Source organism: Physcomitrium patens, chromosome 20 (assembly GCF_059467195.1).
Source record: "Physcomitrium patens ecotype Gransden chromosome 20, ASM5946719v1, whole genome shotgun sequence".
In the NCBI taxonomy this organism is placed as follows: domain Eukaryota; kingdom Viridiplantae; phylum Streptophyta; class Bryopsida; order Funariales; family Funariaceae; genus Physcomitrium; species Physcomitrium patens.
The window spans coordinates 11,111,914-11,125,599 of NC_143429.1; the positions used below are offsets into that span (position 1 = coordinate 11,111,914).

Below are 13,686 nucleotides of genomic sequence, written 5' to 3' on the forward strand. Positions count from 1 at the left end.
TATTTTAAATAGATTTTGAGAAAGTATTCAAAGAAAACAAATTTGGGATTAAGCTACTTTAGTGATGTACAAGTTAGTCTCAAGTTCTAAAAAACAAAGCTCTTCGAAAGTTTTCTATTGAAACTAAGAAATTTTTGCATAGCCATGCTTTCTTTGGTTTAAGAAATCTCTTATTATTTGTTCTTTATCAAATAAACTATATATTTAAACAATATGGATTCAAAGAGAAAAATTTATCTTTGAATCAAAAATATGGACCAATTATTATACTACAGAAAATAATTTACAAACACTCATTAAATATAGATAAATTGTATGGAAAATCATACACAAGATTGAAACCAATCATAAATATAAGTTAATACTCTTCAAAAGATAGGATAGAACTTGAATATCAAGAAACATAATTGGATCCAAATCCAATATGACAATCAAATAGAACTTGAAGGTACTACAAAATGGCAATGTTCTCTATGATAAACTAAAAAACTAATTTAGTCTGGTAATAGTTTGTTAGTTTTATTTTCTTGCTCTTATATTTGTCCAAAAAGGTATTAGCATTTGAGTTTTCTTTGTATTCTATCTCTTTATAATCTAAGCATTGGATATATTTTATTTTATAAAAACTAAACAAAACTAAACAAAGTAAATTAAATAAAAACAAAGTTTAGGATGGCAAATATATTAATGATAATGCTTATAAAGCTTAGTATTAGAATTTTGTTTAAAAAATTAGATTTAAGAATATTAACTAGTTTTCAATAATAAAAATGGTTAAGGTTGTTGTTTACAAAAGAATAGAAAAACATAGTAAATTTTTAAAATTAAAAAATTAAAAACTACAAATATATATGTGTAGGATGTTGTGCAAAGTTTCATTCTATATATATGTATTATAGAATCTCTTCCAATAAAATTCCTATCTCTTTCTTGTTTCTTATAAGATTCTCTAATAAAACATAATTAGTCATTAAAAACCTATATTTTAGATTATTAAATATTTTTTTAATCTAATTGGTTTAATTGGATTAAATAATGCTCAAACTAATTAGTTGAAATTCATTAGAAAAAATTAATTTTTTCTTCCAAAAATAATCAATACAAACAAAAAATTGCAAAAAGAATTCTTAATTATGAATCAAATGATAAAATATTTGATAATTTATCCAATCGAATTGGAATCAACATAAAATTAATGTTGATAAATAGAAAATTTTAGATTTTTATAATAATATCCAAAAATAATATACAAAGTCTCTATCAAGTTTATTATTCTATAAATTATCTTCTACAACTAAAGCTAGAATACTTTCAAAACTTCGTAAAAAAAAAAAAATTTAAATTTTAAAAATTAAAAAATGAAAGATTAAATTCTAATATATTTGTTTATCACAATTGACATACTATTGGATTCGTGCCATAAAACATCAATTATTTCAAAAAAAACTTAGTAATATCATGTCATATTAGTCAAGTTATTAATGTCATCATAAAGATTAATTATTGAAATGAACAGGTTTCAATGTTGTATTCACCACATGATATTTTTGTGTTGTGCTACTAATAACATGCCAGCCATAGAACATTATTTTAATGTAAGACAACGATTATTCAATTGCTCTCCTCTTCTTGAACATTTTATTTCTCTCCTCTTTAGATAGATGCCTCTCCATCAAAATTTCATTTGCTTCAAAATTTCAATGAGTCTTTAAATACGTCCCAGGTAATCAGCTAGAATTGTGAAACTAGCTATTGAAGATAATCGATTATGTTTTCTTTTTACCCGTCTAGGCCAAGTTTTGAGGAAGATGAGAATGGATGTAATAATTTTTTGATTTCACTAAACGACAATATAATGGGCAATATAAGCAAATGGAGAAACTCAGGAAATGGGCCGTAATCTTTTCTCAAAATTCTCATCCTAATATGCACAGGTATTTGGATGACAACACTAACCTACTCTAGACTATCATAGCGTCGGTGTCTCATATACAGGCTCGAAGGTAACATCACCAACCAATGCTTTGGTGACAAAGTCTTCAACCCCTTCAAGCGTCAATGGTCCCCTATACAATGCTGACCTGCCTCTGCGAGGCTTGTAGGCCACCAAAACTGTGTCAATGCTGGAGAGATCCACCGCAGAAAATGCTTTCATGAAGGTTTTCCGTTTCGCTGCATCCACCAGGCTGTATGATACTGGCTGACCTTTTCCATGTGATTTTCTAACAAGCGACTTTTGTGATATCTGCACCGAACACAAATACTGTTATTTCTAAGAAATTTCATTCGGTGTATACAGTAACATAGTACAATAAGAGAAACGAATAACATTATAACAAATCTATCATGAAATCTGGCCCATGCATCATGTTCAAAGACCCATGGTTTATGAATGAAAACCAGAAGTCCATTTTCGGAACAGAGAATAAGTTCTAGATCTGAAAGACGTCCAAAAGCGTTGCTACATCGACCTCTGGAGTACCGGAATGTGAATGATAACTAACCTCGGTAAGAATCCGTTTCGACTTCTCTTCTCCTTTGCTGGATTTTGATGCAGCAATGATACACAACGATGAATCTGGACCACATACTTTCTTCATATTTGTTTTGGTTAAGTGAGGAACAGGGACAGCATTAGGCTCGTTGCTCTCAAGATCCTGGTTCTTCTCTAGCTTCTCCAGGAATGTTCTTAGAGATCCTACAGTTTTAGGTAGCGATTCGTCAAAAACTCTACCGTCTGGATGAAGACGATCCCCGTTGGGCAAAAGTCCTACAACTTCTGGAAATTCCTTTACTCCAAGTTTCTTAGCAAGAGGATCCTCGTCACTGGTAACCTGCATAGATCATTGCCATTTAGCAAGCATAAACGATGCTGATTGTCAATGCCACAAGCATTTTCGTGGTATGGTGTAAGCGAACAGGGTGTTTAGAATTTAATTTCAACATTACTGTCAGGATAGCGTACCACCAGTTAGATTTATTGCATAAGCAAGCTTTTCAAAGCTCAAACCCAAAGTGATACTTGCAACGATAGCGTATTTCTAACAGCACGAATTACAAAATCTCTTTTTGTCAAACAATGGTGATTAAGAATAAAATACGAGAATGAGAGAGTTCTCACTTTGGTGTCATAACAGTCAACCCGCTTCTCAAACTCTGCGCACAAGGCAACCCATGAAACTGGATGGTCCTTGGTCTTTCTGACCAAAATAGCCAACGGTCGCTCTTGATCCTTCGACATGACTTCCACAAAATTCTCGTGAGTAAGTGTGATTGTGAAGGGGGAAAACTGCTGGTTGATGAATTTTTTCACAGCTTTTATTGTCCAGTCGCCATTATATGGCACTGGCTTAGCCCTTCCTCCCGCCCTCAAGGGATAGATTAGAAGCTTAGGAAATTGTTGGATTTCTTGCTCTTTACAAAATTTATCTTGACTATCACAGTCAACTGCACCAACCTGGTCCAACAACTTCTGTTAACGTCCACTCCGAAACCCAGAACTTTTTTATGTGAATATAAACAAACAGAATAAAACATTGTCTTGTAAAAACCTGAAATTGTAATCAATCGAAGATATCAAAAACATGATTAAAAAAAATTTAAGAGAAAAAAACAATAATTTACGGGAACCGATCCTAATCTCACCTTAACTATTCCCTTCATCTCTTCAGCAAAATATGCCAGGGCCTTCAGTTTGTCACTTATTCCAGGAGAGTCTGGCATGTAATATAAAATAACCCAAGAGACTTTTTCGGTCCCCAACACCTGTGTCTTGAACTTTTTAGGACCTATTTTTTCGACCCCTTTGGGTACATTGACAGTCTTCCGAGAAATGTTTTCTCCCTGTTTCGGCTCTCCACCTCCCCCAGTGAAGGAGCTAAAAAGATTGTCGAACATCCCTCCTCCAAAGTTTGCAAAGTTTCCAAAGTTCCCAAAACCAGAGTCTCCATCTCCATTCCCAGCGAACTTGTCGTAAATATTTTTAGCCCAACCTGATTGTGCCCCAGCCTGCCTTTTGTTGTTTTGCTTTTGTCTTGATTGACGCCCCGATTGAGAATTGCCGAAAAACTGTGAAAAACCATGATCATCCCCTCCACCTTGGTTAGGACCACCAAATGTGAAGGTAAATGTTCGACCACCGGGCCCACCAGATTGGAAGAACGGACCGTCACTCTGAAACTGTTGTCCTCCATATTGCCCTCCAAAATTTGCACCTCCAAATCCATGACCCGTTTCATCGCCGACCAGATCATACTGCTTCCTCTTGTCAGCGTCAGAGAGTATTTCATATGCTGCAATACAAGTTTACATGGATGAGTGGGCACAGAAATGTGCGTGGTGTCATAGAGCTCTACCTTACAGAAAACTATAATGAAATGTTCTTACGCAAGGATTTCCTCATAAACGGATCGAAATTTAATATATTTTGAACTGAGATAAAGGTTTGAACTTAAAATAAGAGGAATTTCCAGTAGAAAACAAAAGCAAGAAGTTCTTTACTTATTGTTTCAAGGTCGAACTTATTTAATGAACAATCCTTACGTCCAGTTAAAATCATAACTTGAACAAAAGCCCTAAAACCTCACGTCATATGCATGGATCATATTCATTAATGGCACACCATGAGAGTAAGACAACATACCGTGACTAATTTCCTCGAACTTTGATTGGGCATTTTTTGCTTTATTCTTGTCAGGATGATACTTAAGCGATTGCCTGTTCAATGCAGATCAAACAAAGATGTCAGGACCCGCAAACTTTGTAACAAAACTTCGTGAGAACCTCCCAATTAAACTTCTCATAACTACAGAAAAGGTACAACGTGATTTCCACGATCTACATGTTTGTACGATAAATTGACATCTCAGTCCATTCAACTCCAACCCGAAGTTACAACTCATTAGGAAATTCACAAAAGAACTTTTGTCGCATATAACATCTCCACAATGTGCAACCAAAGTAACCTTGCGCGCTTTAAGATTCATTGACGCTGACAAAACTTAGAAGACAGATATAAACGTGGACAGCCAAGAGACAGTACAACGCCAACACCGAGCTCCAGAGATACTCACTTGTGAAACGCTTTCTTGATCTCTCGATCACTAGCATTCTTATCAACTCCTAGAACCTGAAATCCAAACACCGTTAACCACATGTAGGGTTCAGAAAGCAAGAAAAATAATCCACGTAGGAAAATGAAATTCTCAGGGCAAGAAACCTCCTCTCAATAAGTAGGAGATCTATACCTAATCACTACATTGCTGAAAATCTATCTTCTATATCCACAATCACCTATTTCGTGTTAGAACATGACAACTATGCTTAAGGAGCTCCGAAAACTTCCACGACTCCTTCATCTCCGAACTGCAGAATTGAACAGCTATGCAGAAGCTCTGGAATCTGAGACTTGAATATAGTTGAAGGGTTTATTACGTTCGAAGTGTGTGTATTCATTCTCTAACTTGAAGAATGATTTGCACATTCAAACCAAGCTACGTCATTCAGTAACTATGCTCCGTCCAGCGACTGTCGTTCCATTCAATTTTTCAACACACATTTGCGAAGCTATTCCTCAAAATCACAATCGTGACTACAAAGGCAGTCTACAAGTTTCACGCTGAGCTCACAAGAAAGTGCACAACGTGCACGAGAAGCAGAAAATTCGGCACAGAATTAAGGATGGAGGTTGGTCACCTTATACAGGTCCTTCTTCGCATCCACCGCCACCACAATGAGAAGCAGGAAATAGACGAAAAGCCGCAAATTCACAGGGGATGTGCTTGCCATGGCTAGTGAGGAGCGGTCCCCGTAGCGCGAGACCTCACATGGGCAACCCTTGTCGTCAGAAGTACAACACTGAGGGCGAAACGCTCTTCAGCACGCAACTTACAGCTGTTCCACACAACAATCCGCAACCAGTATTCCTTCACAACAAAACTCCAAACGAGTGATTCATACAACCGACGACGACACGACAATGCAACAACACCGATCGTGACAACAACGACCGGCTGTGCCAAATTTGCTAAAGCAACAATCGTGGAGAGTCTGGAGGTGAGACTGATAGATCTTCTGGCCCTGGATGTTTCCATTCCGAGATTTCCCCTCAATATCCCCAATGAAGGATCTAGATAAACCCAAATGTCATTCCAGCGTAGGGAACGTTATGGAACTCCATCGGACTCGGGATTAGAGTTCTCTGGAAGCGTTCTCCTCATTTGTGACGGTTCCCGAAGCATTTTTGGCAAGTGGGAAAACGTCGTGCGCGAAGAGAGCTCTTGTCCATGAGAGCTCGTTACGTAAGAAATCCAATAAGGGTGTGCCATGTGGACTGCCGACGTGGCGTGGGTCATTGCTTCTCCTTGCAACAGAGTGTGATAAAAATTTGTCATATCTTTTGGCTCTAAACTTGTGGTGATGTTATGTTTATTGATAGCAGAAATAAAAAAAAAAATGGCTTTTTCTCACTATAAATCTACTTGCAGGATCTGTACTTTATTAAGAAAAAACTAAACTATATCGATGAATAAAATTCCATTTCAAAAGAGTGATCTTTATGGCAACATGATCATTTTGGGCCTTGATTGAAATTGTTTTACTCAACTGTATTTTTGAACTGGCTCGTCTTATTAGAATTACAAGTATTAGTTCTATTTATTTATTTTGATTGAAAAGATTAAAAAAAAAAAAAAAAAAGAAAATGGATCAATTTGAAAGTGGCCATGCGACTAATGTATATATTAATGGAAGACTTTACATGTTTGACCAACAACGTTTCTTCACTTTTAGCTTAAGAATTAGATACCGTGTGGCTATTCACTTTGTTTCCTTAACGAAGGATGAGACCACAGTAAAGTATCTCAAGATTATTATACGGACGATTCGTTGAGAAGACGTTATTACCAAATGCGCTTTTATAAATTCGGTGCCCACTAAAAAGAACGCTTTTATTTCAATATGTGCATAACAGAGAACAAATGGTTTATCACAGCACTTATGATCTCTTAAGGGTTCTTCACATCACTGTGTTTTGAACCACGTCCAATGACAACAATAAAGACCTAAAACTTATGTACATAAAATGTGAACATGTGAATTATTACAACGACATGGGAAAAGCGTCCACTTCGACCACAGGAAGCGATGGTGGTGTTCCAGGAGGAATACATGCTGTCCCTTTTTCCCCAGCAAAAAGGCAGAGAGCTTCTGTGTCGCGAAGAGTAGACTCCAACTCAATGTGCCCGCTCAGTTCGTTGATGAACTTCAGCAGGGTATCAAATTCCATTTGCTCATCCATGATCTTACGACGATGCCTCTTCAGTATTGCCACACACATATATAGGTGGAAATGTTCAGATAAGTAGTGACTCCAGAGAACTTCCCACAGTCTCAATACGTCGTTATAATCAAACTCCCTGCAAACAAACATACTCAAACGTTTGCCCGTCAGAAAATAAGGAAATGCATTATGGTACCGAAAATACAAGTTGTAAAATGCACAGGACTCGCTGCTTAAGTATATGAAGCCATCTGTTTTACGTACACATTTGTGAGAATAGTTTGCCATTACTTTGGAGCTTTGGTAAACGACAATACTGACCTTTTAAAGCAGATCAGAATCCACCGGAAGCAGAAGAAGTAATTCAAGCAGTCATTCTGCTTGAAATAATCATGCAGAGGATTATCCAGCAACTGCACCAACTGTAGTAAACCCACGAACTGTCAGATTCTTCGAATTCGTGCAGAAAAGCTGTTGTTTAAACGTGTGAGAAATATTGAACAGTAAATTAAGAGATTAAGGACTTTGACTAAATGAGTTCCTTAGCATATATAAGCTCACCTTAGATACAGCAGAGAGTTGTGCTTGCATCCCAGCTTGATCGCGATGGAAGTTCGGAGCCATCCTCTCCATGAGGGCAGCAAAACACCAGAAAGCCTCTGACTCTTCCACAACCACATGTAGAATTGGCGACAGCAAATCGCTCATACCCTGAGTACGTTTTCCCCACATTTGAATATTTGAATCAGTATATGACACTTCCGATCGAAGTTTCCTACTTTCAGATTGAAAAGCTGGTTGAATATAACTCAACTTCTAATGGCTTTCATAAATCAGATAACTTCAAATACTCACCTGACAGTATCCCAGATCAAAATTGTAAAACGAGTACGTCACTAGGATGTCACGCAGAATATCCACATTTTTGTTGTCATCACCCTCGTAAAAGGGAATAGTTCGATCTGTTCGAACCTGCAAGATGATGTCATTACTCGTTATCATTACTAGCATTGAAAAGCATGACTTAATCTTCACGATCACGTGTACTTTCTTTGCAGAACCAGTAAAGAACACCTATAACCAAAACGACATATATTAGAATGGAGTTGATGAACCATTTTTCTACAACGAGGCTTATGTATAAATAGGTACTAAGTGATGATGGAGAAATGTACCACATCTTTCTCAACTCGGTGCTTCCTTTCCCGAAATTTAGCAAATCGCCTTGCTTGGTCTTCAGATACAGTCTGCACGCCATTGTCAAGTGAGTTAAGAAAAAGAGTTCGGGGATTCATGTTCCGAATCGACTTTTAACCAAATGAACACAAAGAACTGTTGATACCAGTACCAAGCAGGAGAAAACTATATAGGCAAGGACGAGATAGTTCAATATGTAAAACAATGAGACATTTCAAATATATATAGAGTTCCGCACCTTCCACTGTGTCTGAAGGACTTTGTACTCTTCACGTTTCAATGCTACCAAGGCCTCTCGCTCTGCATATGTAGAATCAAACTTGTAATGGCCGAGCAAAAATTTCCATAACTGCAAACAAAGGATAAAGACATAGATCAGATGATAAATTCACTCAAATGTTCATGTGCAGTAAATTACCGAGGTAAACTCTAAGTAGATTAGTAATCATATTCACACAGATGTTGGCAGGAAACAATTTTACCAATTTTGAAGCAAAAAGCAGATAGAAGAAGAAATGTATTATTCATGAACACAGCATTGTTGCTGTAGACCCGTAACTTAGACCAGTAGCAGAAAGTAGCGAAAACTTGCTAAAAAATCTTTAATAACCTGTGTGATCTGATCAATATTGAACTTGAACATACAAGGGGAACCTTCTCAAAGTTACTGTGTTACCTCCGGACGCAGGTTGGGTTCAACTCCACCATGAAAAACACGCTTTTTAAGAGCTTTTGGGTCAACTACACGGCCCTCGCTATCCAAGAAAGTAGCCCACTGCACACCCACATAAAAGCTCAATAATCGACATTCAAAAGTAACTATCTATGTAAGAGTAATGGCTGAAGTGATCACTATTAGTTGAAGAACAGCCATAGGCGAAGATAATAAATGACCAACTTGCTGTGAATTTAAGCAGATTTTCAATGAGATAAACCTCTTCATGACCGAGAGGTGGTGGCCGTGCTCGTCCCCACACCAAAGCTGGTGAATCATTCTGCGGTTATCATAGACCGAGAGACTTATCAGAAAAGACTTATCACTGTAGATGTCTAACGTACAGAATGTACATCTCAACCAAATTTAAAGGTTTTTCCAAGCTAGAGAGGTCAAGATAAGCGATGCAACTCAGAGAATATTTGATATGATAAGTGTACCTGAGTACCATCAACAAGCTCAAATGTTCCTACATTGGTAGCTGCCTCTTCTTCTGCACTTTTCTTTTTCTCCTCTTTCTCCTCTTTCTTCTCCTTCTCCCCCCGTTCTATTTTCTCCTTCTCAACTCCTGTCAATCTTCTGTGAGTCTCATCTTCACCCTTTGCTACCGCTTCTTTACCATCACTGTTAGATTCTTGTGGTCTATTCAAGGTTTGGAATTCAATGTTGCTCTTAGAAGCGTCGTCGTTGCGTAGCCTGTCAAATGATATCACGAAATATCCATTTATAAGATAAGGAATAAAGAAATAAATAAAAAACTAAGGATACAAAACGAAATCTACTGAGAATCTCGAGCTATGAGATAGTCAACAACGCCATGAATGAGCCAGCAAAACCAACCTCATAGGTGCCCGATCAAGATCCATCTCTGAGTTTCCAAGAAACCGGCTCTCTCCAAACAGATGCGCTGTCGTATCCCTTGCAAATTTCGTAACCATAGAAAACTTTTCCAAGACATTTATAATTTCTCTAGATGCCTCCCTACGAACACCTTGTCTGTACACGGATGTATGCATGCTACTGCTAGTGATGCTCTCCTCCGGCACTGGCTCAACATCATCTTCCTTCGTCACAACCGGAGGAGGTTCGGCTGCGGGGGTTATTACTGATACAGGAGTTACTTCCGTAAGCTCCAGTGATGTAAGACTCCTCTGAAACATGCAAATCACCATCGAACATAATTCTAAGATACGCAGTTCAGACGTAATCACTAACAAATCTCGTTAAATATAGATGGACTTGAATAAAATTGAACTTCAAGATTCATTTATAAGCTAACCATAGTTTTTTTATTAAAAAGATACAGAATTAAGATGTCTAAAATAAATGAGGTGTGCAAATTCAATAGCCACATGATTCTCAACTACTTATGATAATGCACTAACCTGTAAAGGGTCTTGAACATCGTTCACAAGATATACATTTGAATCGTCGTTTGATCTGTATTCACCACCGAAAGAACAACAAATTAATCTAAGATAAAATATATCCTTTTTACAACACAGAACAACGAAGCCATCAAGTAATTATCAGTAACACAAACTGCTATTAAGAGTTGAACGGCCTCAAAAATTAAGGACTCCTAAAATTAACTTCACTATCTCAAATGTTAAAAAAACCCTGAACATCCGTGGGGTATCGCTCCTTAAAATAATACTTCTCAAGATAAAAATCCAGCCCACCCCAGCCTACACAAGCTGCCTCCAAAAATTACACGCGCTAAACAAAAATGAAAATCTAAAGCATATCTTGATCGCATTCTGACTTACCTCACAAGCAGAGCATGATTTCTAAGAGTTGATAAAAACTCTCGAACTCCACCAGTATGAAAGTATAAGGGAGGAAATGCAAGACCTGCACAATACAACCAATCTCTATAAACGCTTGACCAAGAAAATAGATCCTCTGATAGATCTTGGGCAGTAACATCAGTCAGAAAACGACCTCGTTTACGATAACCACCACTAGTACTAGAGTGAAAGAAGACCAAGACAGTTGCTGCGCAACACCAAGGATACACCAAGATGTTCGCACTACCATTCACTTCAAAAGGTAGGTAACAAAAAGAACGAACCTGACGTAAGAACGATGATAACATACTGCAAACCAAAGGGTGGAGTATGGCGACGAATTGACCGCATCTCTGCCAGAGAAACTGCACGAATCGTGTACAAATTCCTGTCTGTTAAGAATACCAACCAACCACACGACATATTATCTGGCAACTTCCATGATCAAGTTGATCAAGTGCCAGTCAGAATGAGATCAAAATGCAAAATGCACAATCTCCGCCAGCAAGCAGTAAAGTTGTCCTGAGTGGAACGAAACGATATACTCATAAATCCCTATACACACCTTTCTCTGTGGATTTCATAATTGATGTTCCACGGCGCGCGGCGCCCTGAACGGTGTAAGGAATCCATGTCTGCATAGTACAAAGACCGGTCCCATGTTAAAATATCAACGCCAGATTCGAAGACCCAACCTGCGCTATGCTTTCAGAGAACGCAGAAAAAATTTAGTTTATTTATCTGAGGGGCATTACAAAGCGACATTGTACTGCGGGCTTCGACTACAGTAGCATCGCTTATGGACGAGAATGTTGATAACTTCCTACCATGAAAAGAGAAGCCCCCTGCTTTATGAGTCGTAGGCGTCCGCTGATACGTTCACTAGCATTTTGAGTTGGGTGCACAGATACATTATCTTTAATAAAGACAACCTTGTAGGAGTCTGGACTCCCATTTCCAACAACCATCTTCCCAGCCTCATTTCCTGACGACGACGAGCTCCTATCCTGCGAAAGTCATAAAAGACATAGCATCTTGAGTCTTACGTATTTTTCAAGTCAGAAACACTTTAAAACGTTCTTAAGGTCAATTAGACTTTAAAATATTTGGTGAATAGAACAGAACAGAACAGAGTATAGACCGAACGTTGTAGAGCAGCGTCGTTCAAAATTTGCTCTCAGTGAATCAAAACTTACGTCTGACAAAGTAAGGAAGTCAGAACATTCAGAGTACGGACATAAACACACTCAACAGACATGTTTTGGTGCATGTATTCTAAAATCCGTAAAAGCAAAGCTAGTGAAGCCCTAAGTGGGAAACGCGAAGACACAATCAACACATTTTTCAAATAAAATACGCATAACTATTTTTTAAAAATTTCAAATACAATAGATCAATCTGCAATTTAAGCTTCTATCATCAGTACACACATCTGAGACATCTACAAAAAAATCTATCTCACATTGAGCAGTGAATACATACTTGGACAGGCTTCGATGGTGCATTTGACTTCGAGGATGGCACAAACTCGGACTGGTCAAAGAAATCACCAGAGTCCATAGTTGGACCAGATTGTCCTCCCATTCGAGTACTTGAAAAATTCACAACAAATCACACTCAACTCGCCAAACCGCCTCTGGGAAAAGAATCAATGAACACCTCAGAATTCCTCCCTATAGAAAGCCAATTCTCGATCCTGATGGAAAAAACTCAAATACAACCTCAACAAACTATTGCCACTTTAAGTCCAGCATACTTTTGATAACTGATACCATAGCTCTACACCTAAAACGTTAATTTCGCTCCAAATTTAGTATCGTGCTACAATTTCCAATAACAATCTCAACAAAATCCTCTCCCGGCCATCAGACACATGCAATATAATGCAAGAACCACCATAATACCTGTCTCAGTTCATGCGATCCCAACAATCCCAACAATTCCAACAATTCCAACGAGTTCAATCAGATCCTGCTCACGCGACAAGAAAGTGAACCGCAGATGCGTCAATCCTCCCACCAAAACCTAATGGATCTCATAGAAAAAACCTCCCCCTCGCTTCCACCACCGACGTCAAGCCGAAGGTGCTTGGACTACCCCCTACAAACTTCCCCGAAACTCCTCCAAATTTGCCCTTCAAGAACTAAAAAATATCGCAGAAACAGATCCGTGTCGTTCGCCCTCTCATCACACTACGGGACTTCCGGGACACGCATAGTGCGGCATTGCGTGCAACTACGACGAAGGGAATCAAAGGAGAAGAGGACACAAAAAAGGGTTTCCATCGCCGCGCGGGCATCGCACGCTACAGCCATCCGCATGCCGAGACTCAACCTCGGCCCAAAGTCCTCACCTCACGTACATGATCACGACAAGTCTTCGTGTGTTGGCTTTGGATTTATGGACCCAAACTATACATCTATGAAAAGTATGTACAATACATAGATGAGTTGACATAGTAGCGTGGCAGTCACTGCTTTGAAGGTGGAGGTGGAATATCCGCAGACAAAACATACGCTGTGGTGATTCTGGGGGTTGCTGAGATATCTACGTTTTTTCTGAGACGGGTGAAAAGGTCGGCTTGCAAGACCCGGCCCACTCCCGACCCGTGATGTCTCAGGAGCCACGCTGGACACTCCTGAAATCCTTGCCTACGTGGACGTATTTCTGAATTGGATGCATATATCGTATTAAAATGTCATATA

The 13,686-nt window shown here is 38.4% G+C and overlaps 2 protein-coding genes across 3 annotated transcripts; both read right to left on the minus strand.

The window, feature by feature from the left end:
• Positions 1–1,668: 1,668 nt before the first annotated feature.
• Positions 1,669–6,094, minus strand: LOC112273167 (dnaJ protein ERDJ3A). The gene is made up of 7 exons (XM_024501642.3): positions 5,695–6,094; positions 5,073–5,128; positions 4,643–4,716; positions 3,646–4,292; positions 3,122–3,457; positions 2,505–2,834; positions 1,669–2,245 (listed from the first exon to the last, which is right to left on the minus strand). The coding sequence occupies exons 1-7, from the start codon at positions 5,785–5,787 to the stop codon at positions 1,970–1,972; spliced, it is 1,812 nt and encodes a 603-aa protein (XP_024357410.1). The 5' UTR covers positions 5,788–6,094; the 3' UTR covers positions 1,669–1,969.
• An 832-nt stretch (positions 6,095–6,926) lies between these two features.
• Positions 6,927–13,306, minus strand: LOC112273166 (uncharacterized). 2 transcript variants are annotated; one of them, XM_024501641.3, is made up of 17 exons: positions 12,886–13,306; positions 12,464–12,617; positions 11,809–11,988; positions 11,547–11,616; positions 11,266–11,346; positions 10,961–11,045; positions 10,577–10,631; positions 10,032–10,342; positions 9,632–9,887; positions 9,412–9,471; positions 9,153–9,251; positions 8,715–8,825; positions 8,455–8,526; positions 8,135–8,251; positions 7,841–7,990; positions 7,601–7,701; positions 6,927–7,415 (listed from the first exon to the last, which is right to left on the minus strand). In XM_024501641.3, exons 2-17 carry the CDS (start codon positions 12,563–12,565, stop codon positions 7,100–7,102), a joined length of 2,166 nt encoding a protein of 721 aa, XP_024357409.1. In that variant the 5' UTR covers positions 12,566–12,617; positions 12,886–13,306; the 3' UTR covers positions 6,927–7,099. The 2 variants fall into 2 exon arrangements, with proteins under 2 accessions (XP_024357409.1, XP_024357408.1); XM_024501640.3 differs by having other exon boundaries at positions 11,266–11,373; positions 12,886–13,285.
• Between the last annotated feature and the right edge of the window lie 380 nt (positions 13,307–13,686).